Source organism: Protopterus annectens, chromosome 1.part2, assembly GCF_019279795.1.
Source record: "Protopterus annectens isolate FY-2018-M chromosome 1.part2, PAN1.0, whole genome shotgun sequence".
Taxonomy (NCBI): domain Eukaryota; kingdom Metazoa; phylum Chordata; order Ceratodontiformes; family Protopteridae; genus Protopterus; species Protopterus annectens.
Window position 1 is genome coordinate 960,788,400 of NC_056727.1, and position 19,247 is coordinate 960,807,646.

The 19,247-nt window shown below is 39.7% G+C and overlaps 1 protein-coding gene across 2 annotated transcripts; it reads right to left on the reverse strand.

Moving 5' to 3' along the window:
* Positions 1–2,150: 2,150 nt before the first annotated feature.
* Positions 2,151–15,802, reverse strand: LOC122792192 (antizyme inhibitor 2-like). Of its 2 annotated transcripts, XM_044059917.1 has the most exons (11): positions 15,636–15,802; positions 15,081–15,167; positions 13,112–13,284; positions 11,716–11,889; positions 10,871–11,043; positions 9,974–10,108; positions 7,436–7,601; positions 5,578–5,740; positions 3,313–3,425; positions 2,860–3,074; positions 2,151–2,554 (listed from the first exon to the last, which is right to left on the reverse strand). In XM_044059917.1, the coding sequence occupies exons 3-11, from the start codon at positions 13,208–13,210 to the stop codon at positions 2,416–2,418; spliced, it is 1,377 nt and encodes a 458-aa protein (XP_043915852.1). In that variant the 5' UTR covers positions 13,211–13,284; positions 15,081–15,167; positions 15,636–15,802; the 3' UTR covers positions 2,151–2,415. The 2 variants fall into 2 exon arrangements, with proteins under 2 accessions (XP_043915852.1, XP_043915853.1); XM_044059918.1 differs by lacking the exon at positions 9,974–10,108.
* Positions 15,803–19,247: the final 3,445 nt, after the last annotated feature.

A 19,247-nucleotide genomic window follows, 5' to 3' on the forward strand; every position in this document is an offset into this window, starting at 1 on the left:
TCAGACCCAAACATAGCACCACTACAGCTCTATTATCCTTCCTCAACACTGTCTCTATAGCCATGGATGGCCATAAACGTATTTCTTGCCTATTCTTGGACTTCTCAAAAGCTTTCAAAACTGTCTCACACTCTTCTGCTGCACAAACTGCATCACCTCACTTTCTCCTCTGATACTGTTGCATGGTTCTCTAGCTACCTCACTGATAGATCAGTGAGATGGCACTCTGCACTCTCCCCTCCTCTCTCTTCAAACTGGGTGTACCTCAAGGGTCTATCCTAGGGCCTTTACTTTTTAATATCTTTACTAATCAGCTCTATACCTCCTGTCCTCAGTCATCTTTAGAGCAATACGCAGATGACTCTACAGTCATCACCACAGCCAACTCTCCCTCCAAGGTCTTCTCAGATACTCAGGCATCTTTTAACTTAATTGAAACATGGCTCTCCAACAACCAGCTCATTCTTAACCCTAAAAACAAAGTTGTTACTCTTCCTATTTAAAGTTTAACAATAAAATCCTCCTTCTCCATACAGTTCCTTAACAACACTCTCATTCAGGTTGAATCCAGTGCTAAGCTCTTAGGCGTAACCATTGACGACCAGCTTAAATTTGACTTGCATGTTAATAACTTATCAAAAAGAATCATTCAAAACTAGGGCTCCTTTACAGTAACAAATCCCTTAACCTTTGAAGCCAAGATTACTCTCTCACCTACCTTCTACCCAGTCTAATGTACAATTCTCACAAATCTTAACTCAGCACTCCTGACCAAACTCAAATCTACCTACAACAAGGTAGATAGATTTGCTGCCCAGCAAACCTACACTTCCCATCACTGTCTCTCTCTCTTTCTCTCTAAAACACCTAAACTGGCTTGAATTACCCCACCAGCTTCTTCTCTCAGCTCCAGATCATCCATTCTATCCTATACCAGCCTTCTTACTGCCCAGCACTATCACCTCTCATCTCCCATTATTCTCCCTCCAGACCTCTCCGAAGCTCTAACCAAGACCTACTACAAATCCAAGTCTAAATTTGGATGCAACATGTACAGCTATCACCCCACTATTGCCTAGAATATGCTCCCACTAGAAATCAGGACCCTTACATATCCCAAACAATTTAAGACAGCCACCAAAAAGCACTTTAAAGTCACTGGTCCTGCCACTGCACTCTCCTTCCTTAAACATCCCCTACTTCTCATACCTTAATCTACTTTCTGCCCTTAACCCACTCTTCTCACTAGCTCTCTCTAATCTTCCTTGACTACTCTTTCTACTGTCTTCTAAAATCTATTAAGCAAATTGCCTCAGAGAAACATTATATTGTAATTGTCTTGAATTCATGCTACTACATCATGATAAAACTGGGTTTTTGTAACCACTTACCCCAAAAACTATACTCATCTTAATGACACATTTCTTTTTATACCTCTTGAAATAGCTATGGTATATACCTGATAGATGCTGTATAATATTGTATTGCTACTTAATGCCTTGTAATAATCCTGTAACACTGCTGTTTAATGCTAATTTATAATGAAAATTGTATAATATGTTGGAGCTTTTCTCCTCGGGCCTCTGCTGAAAAAGGGCACTTCAGCTCAGTTGGACAATCCTGCTCAAGAAATGTAAAATAAAATAACCAACTGGTAGAGTTCAAGCAGAAAAATGCTATGATGCACACCATCTGGCATCTCTGACATAAAATGCTAAACTCATGCATTTCATAAGAGAGTTAAAGTAGACCGTTTCCTTTTACACACGGGATTCTATTCATAAGTTTTCAAATTTAGATAGGTACATTACTAGTTTTGAGTAGTCTTTGCTTTGTATTTAGCAGAACAAAAAGACAACGTTCATGGCTAGCATCTAGCCAAGTGTAAACATCTTCCTTCATAAGTCCTACAACATTTGGAAGCTACGTATTCCATTACCCACAATGCCACTACTAACAATTACAGCATGTCATACTACAGTAAAGGATAACACAAGGCATAAGTTATTCAGCATATTTAATTTTCTCATTACAAGTGCATTATGTTTCCAAGTTAGCTACTTAGCATGATCTCTTAATGCATTTTGTCTGAATCAGTGCAGCATACTTATTTTTCCAGCAGACCATGGACAAACAAGACTACAAACAACTTTTGAAAATGGATTTTTATTCGGGTAAAAAAACACAACTAGCTGTTACACTAGCAGGGTAATCTTGTTTCAATGAACGTTGACACCAGTGCATTCAAAATTCAGAGCACTACATTTATAAAATCTATTTTCATTAAATATTTCAAATAATGCTTTTAGAATTTCCTCTTAGTTCTTCAGCAAGAGGTTTAGGGTGACTTTTTGAATGTGCATTTGTTGCCATTTTTGCTATAAGCATTCTGCTAATGTGTACAAAACACAACTTCTAAATTATACTAGGACCGAAGAGCTGAGGCGTGCATAGCATGTCGGCTATTTCCCATCCACAGGACATGGGTGGGTGCAGGATTTCTTGTTCTTTTTGAATTGGTAGGACTCCTTCCTTAATATGCTTCATCTTTTGCCTGCAAATAAGAGTAAGAAACTAATCATGTGGCTGTAAAAAATCCATGCAAAACCCCCAAATTTAAGCAATACGAGTTAAATTACAATGGATGCATAAACGTTTACCCAGAACTATGAAAGGGAAAAAACAGCTGACTGACAAGTCTAAAGTGAGAGACAGACTAACAAGATGGTATGAAATACTACAGGCTTGCAAAGATAATATATATGTTCCTCCAAGCGATGTTAAAAAAGCCAAAACCTGACTGTTTCCCCTGTTTTAAGGCATTTCCACTGCAGGACTTTCAATACATTCAAATCTTACCATGCAGCCCTGCTCATGACAGAGTAGATTTGGGAGTGCTGGAATCCATTAAAAGTTGAAGCTGCAGCAACTGTATATGCTCCCATATTTTCAAATATGAGCCAGTCACCAACTTGCAGCTCAGGCAGTTCACAACGATCCAGGATACGGTCTAACCCATCACAGGTGGGGCCCCAAATGCTGCTGTTGAACATTTCCTGGTCTGAATTCAGTTTCTATGCAAGAAGAAAGTCAGAGTGAGAAATGGTTGCAACTTTCAAATCTCCATACCACTACTATACTAAATCTCCTGCTCTATGCTGCTCAAAAGTCTTACAGCAAAAAACCTAAAAACAAGCCATTTCTGACTATTTCAAAATAAAATAACTCCATGTGAAAAACATATTAGTATAAACTTAAAACAAACTAAGGTGGGTGATACATGGGTTTATACATGGTCAGATGTCTATTTACCTTATGAGGTAGGGGTTTCACACGGGCATGATCAAAGAAGATGCAGTTAAATGAACCGTACACACCATCATTAATGTAATACATGATGTTTTTGTTGCTTCCATAGTCTTCATCTGCAAAACAGAAAATCAGAAGTTAGTCTGGAAATGGGAACAAAGCCTCCACACCGGAGGACAATAAACAATACATTCTCTTGAGCAGAATGCAAGTGTAACTAACTTTTCAAGACAGTACTCTACAAAAACTTGGTTCTTTGTCAAACTTTGTAGCGTACACAACTGAGCATGCAGGACCACTACCCATCTTTCTTTTCACACAGAAGCTAATATGAACAGTTTTGTACATGAAATGGCAACCCCCCCCAATTTTAGCGCAAGAAATATTTTCTAAAATTCTTAACAAAATTATGAATCTAAAATGTTTTTTAATGAAAATGCTACAACAATGAAACATTTTTCAGTAAAGAGCAAAGTAATTTCCACTGACTTTAGAAATCAATTGCCCTACAAACATGTTTTTTATTTTTTTTTGCACACACATATACATATGGTTATCTTGTGTTTCATCTAAAACCACAGAGGGTGGTGTTATCAATGGTACTATTTGCGGAGATGAGCGAGTGTAGTTGGAAGGGGGTGTTTATGAGTTAGGTTTAGGGTTGGGGATCTGTGTTGTATTTTATATAGTGGCAGTGTTACAGGAAGGTTTTTATTATGTTAAGGTATAGGGTTAGGGTTGGGTGAAGGGGCAGCATTAGCATTTGCACCCATTACTAATGGGGGCAAGGGAAATATCTGCAGTGGTGCAGCGGTAGCGTGGTTCCCTCACAGCAAGAGGTTCTCCCATTCGATTCTCTGCTGGAGTGCGGGGAGTGCCCTGTGTGTGGAGTCTGCATGTCCTCCCCATGGTTGGGTGGGAGTTCGAAAGACATGCGTAAATGGGTGTGCCTTCGTTGAAGGTTGAACATCGAGCTGGCACCTCGACGTTCGTGAAAATCTGCTGCCAATCATTAGCGGACTGGAGTTCCGCTGTGGTGACCTCTAACCAGGAAAAGCAGAAAGACAAACAACTAATGGGGGCAAAGGGAAGAGACCCTCTGTCTACCTCAGTAATGGGTGCTAACCCTAATGCTGCCTCTTCACCCAACCCTACACCTTACCTTAATAAAACCCTTCCCATAACACTGCCACTATTCAGATGAAGTTGAGTCTAGTGTTGTGGGGGTTTACTGTTAAAATTGAGAGAGGAAATAGGTTTCCTCTCTCAATATATCTTTAGTTTGTTTTTGCTGCATTCGATATAGTGTATGTTTTAACATTTTTATGCTGGTGCTTACATTTGATCGTACATAACAGAACCTACACACATACACATATATAAATCTATTATATATATATATATATATATATATAAATATATATATATATATATATATATATATATATATATATATACATACATATATATACATACATACATGTGTGTGTGTGTGTGCGCATATAATCACATACATATAATGGCTCCCTTTCATTTGATTGAAAACTTAATAATGAAACTCAAATTGAAAATGAGAATTTGCCCTTTCCGACTACTGTCGGGTCCTGCATCTGGTATACATAATTAGCACAGTGTGTGTGGGTCTCCCTGCATTAAATATATTTTCAATATTTTGAATTTAACATTTTATGTCTCAATGTTTTTGAATTTTTGATAAGACATACGCTTTACATACACATAGTATATTGAAAAGCATCAAAAATCTACTCAAGACAGTGGAACAGTACCATTTCCAGGTCACCTCTGTAGTCAACCTCAGTAGAAATCAAAAAAATATGTTTATAAAGTATGGAAACAAGAACACTTGGCGATGTTGTAGAACAGTACCTCCCCCGGGTACACAGAAGCAAGTCCTGCCTAAATGCCACCCAACACCCCCCGACGTGTTCAAATAAGGAATACTAAAGAAACAGGACTATAACTCACAATTTTTGTTTAGTTTTTGCAAGGTGCAAGCCCCCTGCACCCCCCACAAATTAAACATCCCGACTCAGAGATCACACTACATTGGGGAAAAGCATACATTTTCCGTTCTGCTCTGTAAGCATGATGTGACTATCAAATCTGCATGGCAGTCAATCATACACAATTTGCATATGACATCATAGCCATTTGACATGTCAGTCAAACAAGGCAAGCCCACTTATGCGTAGAACGACTGGGGAGGTACTATTCTACAACAATGACCAACACTTTTTCCAAGCTTACCGTCTGAGCCAGACTGATCCTGGACAATTTCTTTCTTTGCAATGATGTTGACTGCCAATGTAAAGGCAGATGCCACATAATACCGGCCAGGTTCTGCAATAATGTCAACACCACAGCCTTCTGGGAAATACAGGTCAAGGGACGGATTGATTACAGCTGCAACCTAATAAGAAAATGTTGGAAAAGTTTGCACATTAAGTTCATTAAACATCAAAGCACTGAAATCAATACTACCCAAATTAGTTTATAGGCACTGTTGCACCCCTTTGGACATTGTACCTTTCTTATAAGCCTAGGCCTTGAATACTAAGTAAAGGGAAAAAAGGTCCTTGACACCCTCCTACCCTGTGAGGGTCCAGTTTTTGCAAACAGCAGATACTTACTCTGAAACCACTCGTTAACACTCTCCAAATAACGCTCCTTACTTTAGTATGCTGTCAAAGGGACATACCATAGCTTTTAAGATCCACAGGTGGGTTTGATACATTAGCTATATGGAATATCCCTTTTATTCAATATTAATGTTCACATTTTGAGTCAATACTCTGGCACTTGTACATAAAACAGGCACAGCCTACAAGTAGACTAGTACAGGGACTCTATGTCCAGTGTTCAAGTCAGAAACCTAAATTTGCCAAGGCCTTAGAGTTACTGACTTCATCTCCTATTACATGAAAAAGTATGGTTTTACAGCCCACTTAATACTCTGCAGACACAAATGCATGAGTAAGGCAGAAAATGGATGTTCCGCAAAAAGATGCTGCAGGAATGCAATTTAGAAGAAATCAAGAAAAAATACACTGACAAACTAATAACCCCCAAACGAATAAAAGGTAACAGCATCTGCAGTGGCATATATCACCCCCATCCTCCTTAGTACACATACTTCTTCATGTAAGAGTCAACCTGTTTCTTTTTCCAACACTTGGAAACATTTATCTGTGAGATCTCAACAGCATTCTCCATTCCCCAAAAACAAAAGCAGTCCTCCCCTCAACACTTTCTTAATCTTATAAATGCACTAAAATATTGTGAAAAAGATTGACATGATTTTCCAACCTTCTGTTTCAGAAAGAAGCTGCATGAATGCAATTCAGAAGAAATCAAATAAAAATACACTGACAAACTAATAACCCCCAAACGAATAAAAGGTAACAGCATCTGCAGTGGCATATATCACCCCCATCCTCCTTAGTACACATACTTCTTCATGTAAGAGTCAACCTGTTTCTTTTTCCAACACATGGAAACATTTATCTGTGAGATCGCAACAGCATTCTCCCTTCCCCAAAAACAAAAGCAGTCCTCCCCTCAACACTTTCTTAATCTTATAAATGCACTAAAATATTGTGAAATAGATTGACATGATTTTCCAACCTTCTGTCTCAGACATACACCTCCACCCAGACCCTTTAATGAGGGAACTTAGATTCCTTTTCCAGCACCCTACCCTTTATCATTCACCTAGAGAGTGGAAGAGGTGATGTTTGGAAACAAAAGTTCCCAGAGTTTTATAAGCCCTTGCTGGGGGGAGGGTGGGTCATTTTCATTTGTACTTCCCTCATCAGCGTCATTATCATGCACATCCACCTACTATAGCATCTCTGATAACTTTCTAACCAAAAGGTACAGGCCAAACGGTTCCCACAGTGCTCTTCTCCTTCTGGAAGAAAAAACTACCCCTGTGGTCTGAACCATTGTTTGAACATGGCTTACTTTAAACTAAGGAAATCCGTACCATATTGGGAACTCTTGGATTTAAACATTGCTCTGTTTGGCAACCTACAGAGCAGAAAAAATGTATTAAACACATGCAGTAATTAAAACCCCAATCAAATTAAAAAAAAATGTATCCTACCTCTTCAAATTTAAGCCTGCAGTCATCAGTCCCTGGAAATCCGCCACCAATGTCGAGTAGCTGCATGCTGTGTCCCAGCTCTAGTCCCATTTCAAAGACAAGGCGCGCATCTGCAATAGCCTGTGCAAAGGCCTGGGGGTCTGAGCAACCACTACCTACATGGAAACTGAAAAGTAATAAAATGTTCAGCAACCTGATGAGGAAACTCTTCCCTATGAACATCCTTCTGAGATTGTCAAAGGCAGAGATCAACTGAGCTGCATAAAACACATATGGTACAAACTGTGCACTCTCTTGTACATAAACATGTATATGTGTGTGTGTGTGTGTGTGTGTGTGTGTGTGTGTGTGTGTGTGTGTGTATAAACACACACACACACACACACACACACACGGTTTACCATCATAAGGTCGACTGGTGGATGGTTGAGTGTGTATGTCCACAAGGAGTGTGGCAACATCCCACAACTGCGAATGCAGATGTTGTGAATCGCAAACTCCTGTCCTTTTTTTTACCAATGTTAGCACTAGTTTATGGATGTAGAGTGGTCAGAAATGTCGATTTTGGTGTTTTATACTCTGACCGTTCGGCATGCCAGAATTTGCTAACAAAATTTGCACATATACAGGTTTGAGCACTGTGTCAGAGAAGTATGTAAGAGTGGTACAAGATATGTACGAGGGTAGTGTGATAGTGGTGAGGTCTGCGGTGGGAGTGACGGATGCGTTTAAGGTGGAGGTGGGATTACATCAAGGATCAGCTCTGAGCCCTTTCTTATTTGCAGTGGTGATGGACAGGTTGACAGACGAGATCAGATAGGAGTCCCCGTGGACTATGATGTTTGCAGATGACATTGTGATCTGTAGTGAGAGTAGGGAACAGGTGGAGGAGACCCTGGAGAGGCGGAGATATGCTCTAGAGAGAAGAGGAATGAAGGTCAGCAGGACTAAGACAGAATATATGTGTGTGAATGATAGGTAGGACAGAGGAATGGTGAGGATGAAAGGAGTAGAGGTGGCGAAGGTAAACGAGTTTAAGTACTTGGGATCAACAGTTCAGAGTAATGGTGAGTGTGGAAGACAGATGAAGAAGAGAATACAGGCAAGATGGAGTGGGTGGAGAAGAGTGTCAGGAGTAATTTGTGACAGACGAGTACCAGTAAGAGAGAAAGGGAAGGTCTACAAGAGGGTAGTGAGACCAGCTATGTTATACGGGTTGGAGACAGTGGCTCTGACAAAAAGGCAGGAGTCAGAGCTTGATGTGGCAGAGTTGAAGATGTTAAGATTTGCACTGGGTATGACGAGGATGGACAGGATTAGGAATAAGTATATTAAAGGGTCAGCCCAGGTTGGAAGGTTTGGAGACAAAGCCAGAGAGGCAAGATTACGTTGGTTTGGACATGTGCTGAGGAGGGATGCAGAGTATATTGGGAAAAAGATGCCAAGGATGAAGCTGCCAGGTAACAGGAAAAGAGGAAGGCCTAAGTTAAGGTTTATGGATGTGGTGAGAGAGGATATGCAGGTGGTTGGTGTGACAGACCAAGATGCAGAGGACAGGAGGAAATGGAAACAGTTGATCTGCTGTGGCGACCCCTAATGGGAGCAGCCGAAATATATATATATATATATATATATATATATATATATATATATATGTATGTACACACACACACACACACACACAGACACACAGACACACACACACACACACACACACACACACACACACACACACACACACACACACACACACACACACACACACACACACACACTCACACACACACTTGGCCATGACACTACAATGCACAGAATTGGTAAGAGATCCCCACAACCAAGCATGAAATTGACAGTGTTTAACTTTTATCCAGTTTTTGGGTGGTATCACCAGTTCTAGGATAAAAACAAAAGTTAGAGGTGGGTGGAGCCAAATGTACTGTATCTCAAAGCATTAGACTTCACCATGTTTTTGTATGGGAGGAATTCATCTTTCGTTATCACCACTCCTCTGCCTAAATTGAATTATACAATCTGTAAAAATGTAAAGACATAAATGCAACAGAAAACCTATGCTTTGTTTTAGCTCCAAACAGCAAGTGCCTGAACACTGAAACAGTAAAGTTGCAGGTTTTCTGTAGTTGACATTTCAATGCATTAGGTCTACTTAGGTCACACACTAACTGCACAGTCTAAGCAGGGAAGAGGAGGAAGGTGAGCGTTACTTTTGTTTTCCACTTGCCACCTCTTTTGAGTTTGTGCAACAATGAATTGGGTACATTTACAGAATGGGGTTGTGGGGGCTTGCCCCCAAAGTGGGCCACCCTAAAAAATGTTTAGCAACCTCCATACTGTTACTGTTTTGAGACTGCAACCTCCCACGATTTAGATACTCAGTTTAGATTAATTGCATGTTGACTAATGACACACTGTTAATCATAGTGACCGAAAGTGAAGCATTCCAGTCTTCAGAAAGCATGCATGTCCAGATGGCATTTCCAACTCAGAGGCCTAAACCAGCACAATTCTAGCAGTTCATACCTGACTCCAATGACTTGTACATTTAGGTCATGTGCCATCTCCAACAAATGTCTGCATGATTTTAGAGGGGCCCCAAATTTTACACTTAACCGACTCGATGATCTGGAGTCATCTGTGATGATGCGGAGGACCATCCTAAAGGGGAAGGAAGAAAGATTCATCTTACTGAATGGGGGATTCTACTACAATTTATTTCTGAAGATCCCTCAGAACAAGGAGATGACAAAGCTAAATGAAAAATGTCAGGACACAATGAATCTTAAATACATTCTTTAGATATTAAGTCTCTAAATAAAGTCTCTAAATAATCTGTCAACTGGAAACTTGTTACAAAAATAATAATAAACTATCTCCATTAGCTTCTCATATAAAACAGTGAATAAGCAGTTCAACCACAGGTATTGCTAAAAGCACTTGCACCCAGCAACAGCCAGGTTTATAAGCATTAAGCAAGTTGCCATGGACAGTCGTCACAATCATGTTAAGTTTCCATTAACATAAGGAAGAAGACAGAGTTAGCTGGATGAGCTACATGTTCTGTATCGGAGGGACAGTACTCATGATGGTGGAAAAAGACACTACACCAGCCAGCCTGCCATGACTCTCAGTGAAGACAGAGGAATAAGCTAGCCGAGGCAAAATCTACCTACAGCAATTATCAATGGGAAAGAGCATTCTACACTTTTGAAGCAATGCACATAACATCCTAGTGGGAAGAATATCAGAATGCTCTCGTATATACCAAAGAGGCTGAACGATATTCAAACCCCCATTACAAATATCTCCCAATATACATGAGACATGCCTTTAGATAGTGTGGATGCTGAAGTGACAAGCAACACATTCAAAAAGGGGGGGGGGGGGCTGAGAGTTAAACCAAAAACATTTTACAGCTACCTTGCATTAGGATGGTTCCTTGCTACCTTGGTGAGCTCCACCTCGTTGTCAAAGGTCATAGTCCTCACCCCTTGGTTGGAAGCATACTTTATCTGAGATATCTGTTTACATGGGTTGGCATAGATTATTCTGTCTGCTGGGACCCCCAAACTTCGCACCAGCTGTATCTCTGCCTGTAACACACAAACATAAAAAAATAATAATAACTAGACATGTTTTGGGGAACATACAGCCATTGTGTGAGAAGAACCAGTTACATTTTACAGTATGGCAGATATATTACCTTTGCAGGGTGACCATGGTGGTGCTGCGGTTAGCGTTGTCGCCTCACAGCAAGAGGTTCTCTGGTATGATTCTTGGCTGGGGCTGTGTTCTGTATGGAGTCTGCATGTCTTCCCTGCAGTATCGAGGGTTTCCTCCCACCTTCCAAAGACATGCAGTAGGTGGACTGAACATTAAACTGGCCGTAGGCACTAGTGCATGTGCAAGTGAGGGGTACAAATGAATCACCGTGGCAGGGCTAGCCACCCAGTGGTGTAAACCTTGGCTTGAGATGATTGTCGCTGTTGAAGTGACACCCTGACCCATATGGGAAAAAAGGGTTGTAGATGGATGGAGACCTGTTACAGTTGCATAATGTACAGTAGGTTTCAATTTTTTGGGCACCTTTTTCAAAATACATTAGCTGACATTAAACAAATGCATCTAGCTGAAAGGATAACATGACCAACACATGTAGTACCTTCCATTCTAACTCAGCCTCTATAGAGGAAAGCTACATTCAGGACATCAACTGAATACTAAACTTCTGGCACTCCATTTTAGAAATATGGCTTGTCAGTTACCTTGCTGGCACAGTCAAACCCAGCACCCATTTCAGCAAGGGTTTGCACCACAGTTCTGCTGCTATTACATTTCACGGCATAGAAGGGTTTTACTCGGGGCATGGCTTTCAAAAAACGTAAGTGTTTCTTCACTACGTCACCAACATCCGCTACAAAGAATGCATCATTTTCTTCCTAAAGGCATAAAAAAAAAAGTATGAATATGGGTATTAAACAATGCAGCTTCTACAGACCAACCCTAAAACTCCACCCCAGCTACAAGACAAATCCCATATTTTACATATTGTGATAGAATGTTACCAAGTCTCCCATATGACAGATTAAGCAAAGGCTGTTTATTTGACAAAGACCAGTAGAATAAGCAGAGTTTTTAAAACTGAAATTTCTGAGATATGGCAACCTTCAGCCAGCAACTGTGGCTATGCTAGAAGATAACAAGTGTCATGTTCCACTTGTAGTTTTATTCTGCTGCATGTATTATTAATATTATGTGCTCTTCAGCATGAACTGTGCTCCCTTACCAGACTATCATGGGATTCTCAGATAGCTTATGCATGTAGATACCTAGATTTCAGACCTAAAAAAGATTTCATAAGTCTCCTACACTTCTCATGTCTCATTTTTACTTTTACTTTAGAGGCACAGTTCATACATCTAACCTTTACCTTGTAGTAAGATGTAGTTTATCATGAACCAATTCCCCTTTTCAGTCGTAAGCCCAAATATAACCAAATTCAGGAATCCCAGTCAGTCATACAGATATGTCCCTACAAACTATGTTTTATTGGCCCCTTGTATAATTTAGCATCTCTCTGAAATCACAAGGTGAAACGCAAGCACAAAAAAGCTGCACTCTATAACAATGTCTATAGATTGAATAGTTACCAGTTTGGAGTATGAGTGGTTAAGTCCAAAGATCACCAATGCAAAACTTTGGTCAGTCCAACTGTCTGCTAATCTATTTTTGATATAACAATCAGTGTTTTCCTCTAAAAACTATAATCCTTGGTAGCAATTTTCATAAATCTATTAAATCACTAACTACCTTAAACAAGGAGAGTAGCGATGTTTAAATCTGCAAGCAATTTTAAACACATTTGATGTATTCAAAGGTCTAGTGGTCTTTGTTCTGAAGGTATAAAAACACAAAAAGAAAAATCTAGCAAAGCTAGACTTTCCACTGTGTAAAGCATTACACCTCTTGCATCACAGGCAACATGGAATATATGCAAATTATCATTTAAGGTGTTTCAGCTGAATGGCAATACTGAATGTCCATGATTTTTTTCTTTTACTTTCAAGTCTATTTGTTCTGAAGGTATGTGATGATGTCAAATAGATACATTTTTAAATATGTTTATGCTTAAATGCTACCAATATCATCTACTGCACTTACTGCCACGGAGGCTTCATTAATCTTTGCCTCCAAGATGTCTTTAGTTGTGAAACCCTCTTCCAAGAGGATGATGTCAGACTCACTGATGTAACTTGCCATTTCTGAACAAAGGTTACTTATTTCTGTGGGCTTCTTTAAGGTGCTGGCCAGCAAATGTTCAAGTATGCAACCAACTGCAAGACAAAGATTAAATGTTACTTCCAGCTCAAGCCAGATACATACCCTAAATCCTAAATTGCTACTAGCTATGAAAAATACTTTTAGATCTAAACCAGTTTTAATGAATTGTTATAAGCGGAAAGGAAAAATGTTCACACTCTATACCTGGGCAAAAAACAAAACAAAGTGATGACACAGAAGAATGTTAATGCTGCATAGATTATAATATACAGTACAACTGAGATCACATCACACCAGAATTCAACACAATTGTCAAGAAACGCACACACTGTTTTAAACATTATCAGCTATACAATGATTCGTGATGTCTTACTTTATAATATACCACCGGTTTTCTATGTTACTGCTATTTCAGTTTCGATTTTGGTGTACAACTCATTTGTATACCTCCTATTCCACAGTTTTGTATGGTATACACTAAACATCTGACTTGCTATTCTTATAATAAACATGCTTGAAAAGAAACAATAAATGTTTCATAGTTCTCTTAACTTTTCCAAGAAACATTGGAAAAACAACTCAACTGCACCACACCATAACCTCCTTTTATCCTTCATGCAATTCTTTTGTTTCACTGGTAAATTACATTTAAATTAATCTTTACTAGCTGCAACAGGGAGTCCAATAAAGTTGTATCTTATTTTACTTATGGTTTTAATTATTTGCCAACTACATCACTCAACTAATATTATCCATGTTCATAGGTTATTATTTGGTCTGCAGTCAAGACCATAGGAAAGCTAGTCCAAATTCCCCCTTGCCCTGAACGGCTTGTTTGATGGGCCACTCAATAGGCAAGAGGGGGAGCTAAACCCTGTACCACAGTAATTACAGCTCACAGACTTAACCTTATACCCAAACTACCTATGAACCTACAACACTAAGGCATGCCTCTCAACCTCTTGGCACATAAAATCTGGACAAAGCCAAAAATAATGGGGCCACAAAGGACCAAAAATAGTAAATTGTAAACATTCCTCTTATAAACTAGAAAATTGCTGGAATAAAATCTGCTGCGTCAGCATGCATTTTTCTGAAGCAGAAGTCTGAAATTTAAACGTCTAATTGTTTGGTGACTTAAGCCTCAATGATTTGCATGAAAACGACAAATTGAGAAACAAACTAAAAAATAAGAGGCAAAAATCAGTACATTGTGTGGAATCTGGACAGTTGAGAGGTATACGACACACATTGTGATTTTCCTGTCCTACAATTCTAATTTTCATTTATTTCATTATTTTACTTTCCTGAAAAAAAACGAATACGCAACACTCCTTATCCGCGTTAACAAAAAACAATACTTCAGCAGTGATTCGGTTCCAAACACTTGGATCTACTGTTGCGGCAGTCAAGGGCAACAACAAAAGGAAGCCTTTTCCTCCGGTACATTCATAGTGGTTGCCTTGTGCCCCAGACAGTATATACTGGACATAAACAAACGAGAGTAACAAAAAGCCACCCTTTTTCACATCCGCCCAAGATTACACAGCTAACCCATCTGGTTACAAATAAATGGCCAACCATCTACTACGTTTACTAAGAAACGAATGAGACTGACCTGAACAGTCAGTGTTTCCCCCACCCACTCCTGCACTTTCTGGTGAGTTTGACTCACTAAAAGTCAAGTTTAACAGTTACAGTGCCAATACTTTCCAGTACTCTGCCCTAGTCCCGATTACTCATCAGCATACTAATAATGGATAACAACTGCTTCGTAGACAATTCCATCTGTAAGTACAAATATAAACAACTATAACAGCTCTAATCAAAACAAAACATGAATACTTACGAGGACAACGAGGTGTGCAGCCCCCGCTCAAACTCAGCTCACCCAAGGAGAGTCCCCGCAGTACACCCGGGCTGGGAACTTGATTTTCTACAAGCCAAAAACAAGAAAAAAAATTAATATGTTTCGTCTTACATATAAAAGACAATAATCAATAAAAAGTGTTGAACAAGAAAATAAACTAACATTCATGAAGAAGAAGCCAATGGTCGTTCAGCATTTGTGTTACATATAAATGTTAATACATAAGCAAAGTTAAGAAGAGTCAAATTAAAGTCTTCGGGTTTAATGAAAATGTGGAACAGCACCAGTCAAGCTCTACTACGACCTACTGTAAATAGTTTCTCAACATAATAAAAAAACAAATAAATGAAAGGCTACTGTGCAGCCGCCCTTTTTCCAAATTGTATCGGCCGGGTGGGCGAGGTTCACTACTGCCTTGTCAAATACAAACCCCCGTCAGTGTGGAAGCTCTGTAAGAACTCGGCGGCTACCCATCGTAAGATCCGTCTTTTTTAATCTCACAAACACATACATATGTGGATTTTTCGTACTCACCTTAAGCCACATTTACGCTGCTGCTGGTCGTCATCGGGCTAAAGTGAAATGTGCCAAAACCCTGTTCCCGTCCTGGGCAAGCTGCCTCCCCCACTCTTCGGCTGCGGTTACTGTCCGCAACAAGTACTCTATATTCTTTACTATTTACTATGGTCTGACTTACAAGAAGTCGCCTACTGTGTACTTATAGTACTATGTACAACACCGCCCCACAAACAAGGACCACTCCTCTGGGGGTACAGATAGATGGAGAGGCGACCAACGAGACAGATAAGGGTGGGACTAATATCACGCTGACAGTAAGTGATTGAGCAGAAGGGCAGTCTTATTTTATGTTGAATGACGTAATTGTGCATTCAGTTTGAGGAAACAAAACGCTATGTTGAACCACTGTTTTGTTATGACTACTACCGCCAGTTTAAACTGGCTGGAGGCAGGAACTAGATGCAAGTTTTGTCTTAACTGTAACATTTTTTTCACAGGCTAGCACTGTCATTCGTAAATTACGCTGATTATCTTAGGTTAGTTAGTAAAAAAATAAAGATATAAGGAGAACTCTAAAAACCTGGTGTGTGGTGGGGACTGTCGTTGTGGTTAGGTAATCTTCACTAATAGTACTGTTTGTGCCCATCTGTCTATTCTTGGCTGGTATAGACTAGTACGGTACAGTGTCATATGCCGGCGTTTGTTTCAAGCGCTGTTTACTCTTACTGGTTGCGCATATTCAGATTAGGGGAAGCTTGTCTTTGTCACAATTGTTCATGTCATTTACTTCACTCACAATACGTGCTGTACTGTTCAACATAGCTCTCACCTCTTAGCACAAAAAAATCTGGACAAAGACAAAAAAAAAAATGGGGAGGGGGGCAAAGCCCTAAAAATAGGGACACATTTTAAATATTGCTCTTAGAAAGTTGCTAGAATAAAGGGTGTTGTGTTGCCATACAGTTTCTGAAGGATATACAGTCAGAAACGCAAATGCCTGTCATTATTTAATGAGTACAATCCTTACTGATTTGCTACAAAAATCCAGAAAAACCCAAATTTTATAAGGAATATACCCAACATATGAGGCAAAAATATGGACATTTTGCGAAAATCTAGACAGCTGGGAGTTATGCTCTTTAAGTAAATTGTGAGGAGAATAAAAAGAAAGCCAACGGGGGAACATCAGCAGTTAAGAAGCACAAGAATGAAACAAGTCATCGCAAATGTTTAAGTACATCCAATCAGTAGTAGTAAAGCAGGGATCATACCTCCCTTCCACCTCTTAGTGTAAGAAATCTGGACAAAGCCTGATCAAATGGGGAGACAAAGGCCCCAAAACAGGGACAGATTTTGCATATTGTTCTTATAAACTTTTATAGAGTTGCTAGAGTAACAGGGTTTGTGTTAACCTACATTTTCTGAAGAATCTGAAGTCTGAGACTCTAATGTACAGTATGCCATTATTTGGTGACTTCAGTCCTCACAGTTATCCCAGTGATTTGCCAGAAAAAACACACATTTTATGTGGAATAGACCAAAAATGTAAGGAAAAATCTGGAAATTCTGCAAAAATCAGACTAGGAAAAAATTCACTGGAATGGCTGTTTGAGGGAGTTAGATTTTGCTGGTTAGCATTTGGCAAAGAGCCGTTCACTCAAAGAGGTTTTCGTGGATGTAATATAGACCCCAAAAATCTGTACAGTTGAGAGGTATGGCAGGGATGTTCTAAAAACACTTGCAGAACCATTTAAAGAAAGTAAGATGGTGCGAAAAGATGTGCATACCACAGACTTTACCATACTCCAAACATGGTTACATTACAGGGAGAGCTGTAAAATGAAGAATGCACACCCTTCATTCTTTTCAAAGTGGGCATATGTGTTTTCTTTTTTACTTATTTTCAAATAGCGTTTTATTAAGATCAAAACTAACCAAGGAAAAGACACTGTAAATGAAAACAATAAAATACAGTTAATACCACCAAGGGATGCATACAATGGTGTTTCAACTAGATATAATTATGATACAGATCAGAAATGAAAAAAAAAAATGCAAACCTGCACAAAATATTTTCAAAGGACAAATGTGTTTCTTAAATTGTTTTGACTAGTTAAAGTATTAGAATCATTTTAAACTGAAATTTCATGCCCCCAGATTTACTAATCTTCCGTGTAAGACTAGATTAGTCTTACACGGAAGCGCCAGTGTAATAGTATGATGGCAGCGCGCCATGTATATTAATGAGGACGCGCTGCCTCAACTCTAAAGCTTACATGGAGCGTGGAGGAGTATAGGGGGCGTGTCGGATTGCCGAGCAGTCCAAAAATCCACTCCCCTGCAATGAGGAAATGGCGCAATTTCCAGTTACATGAGTGTGTCTGCTCACATGTGTACAATGTAACACTACATTCCCCCATATGTTAAACAACTTACAGAATTAAAAATAAAAATAATTTTTTTTCTTCCGATATAGCTGCCTGTAGTTGCGCAGGTTTGCCCATTGCTTAGCTACAGTTAGCAGCTTAGACACCAGAAGAGGATAATAAGAAAAATATATGCAAATTAAGCAATATAGCAATAGCATAGTGGTTAGAGCCTTCGCACAAAGAGGAGGCATTCCCAGTTCGAGTCCCACTAGTGCACGTTCCATTTTCTGTGGGAAATCTGTATACAAAAATATATTTCCTGACATTTTTTATGTATAAGTTTTGTAAAAAGCATTGAAATGTTAAATGTAGTAGTGAACAAATTATATATATATATATATATTTATATATGAAGGTGAAATGGTTATGCATTCTGAGGCATGAGTACCCTATTTTAACCAATATAAAGTGCTGCTAAGCACATTTTACCATTACCAAGCATATTTAAATACAATTGCGCATAGCTGTGCATCGCGCTAACCAGCGCAACCGCAACATATTTGCGCGTAGCTGCGCACCGCACTAACCAGCGCAACGTTGGGCAAAGTCGGGTAAACACGCTCACACCTGCTTTACTGTTCCTTAACCAGTCAGGTCTGCCCAGCAGGAAAATAAAAAGCAGTGACAAGGCTTGAACTCAGGATACTGTGCACTATAGTCACAGTACTTAACCACTAAGCCATGACAGCATTTAACAAACATGCACTTTCAACAGACACATATCTATCAAAGGAATTTTAAACATTGCCAACATCAGCTAAGCAGGCGTGCCTACAGATGAGTTTTTTCAAAACTGGCCAATCACAAATAAGTGCAGGAAATGAGGCATATTTAAGCTCCACAGGCGGGAATACTTGTATAACTGGTTGGAGCTTCCTTCTGCAGTCAGCATGACTGGTGTTGGTAATGGCACTCGATTTAGAGCGCAACGCTGGGGCATCCAGGAGTCCAAAATTAGGGTTTGGCTCCTTGTCCACAAACATGAGGAAAGACTCCTCCAGGGCCAGTATCAGGGTACCCAATGTAAAACGGAGGCCTGGAACAGTCTTGCCCGTGATCTCACCAGTGCCACTGGTGTTCCTTGGACTGGTGAGGAGGTCGGGCACCATTATTCTGACCTGAAGCGACGTAGGGAGGATCAACTGGACCAGTGGATCCAGGAATCCCATACGATGCCTAATGCCCCAGTACTGAGTAA

Excerpts from the sequence above, each read along its gene's own strand:
- LOC122792192 (XM_044059917.1), bottom strand. The coding sequence starts at position 13,210 with ATGGCAAGTTACATCAGTGAGTCTGACATCATCCTCTTGGAAGAGGGT. Across the intron at positions 3,426-5,577 it reads GGATCAGTCTGGCTCAGACG|ATGAAGACTATGGAAGCAAC; the intron begins GTAAGCTTGGAA and ends TCTGTTTTGCAG. Across the intron at positions 2,555-2,859 it reads GTCATGAGCAGGGCTGCATG|GCAAAAGATGAAGCATATTA; the intron begins GTAAGATTTGAA and ends TCTTATTTGCAG.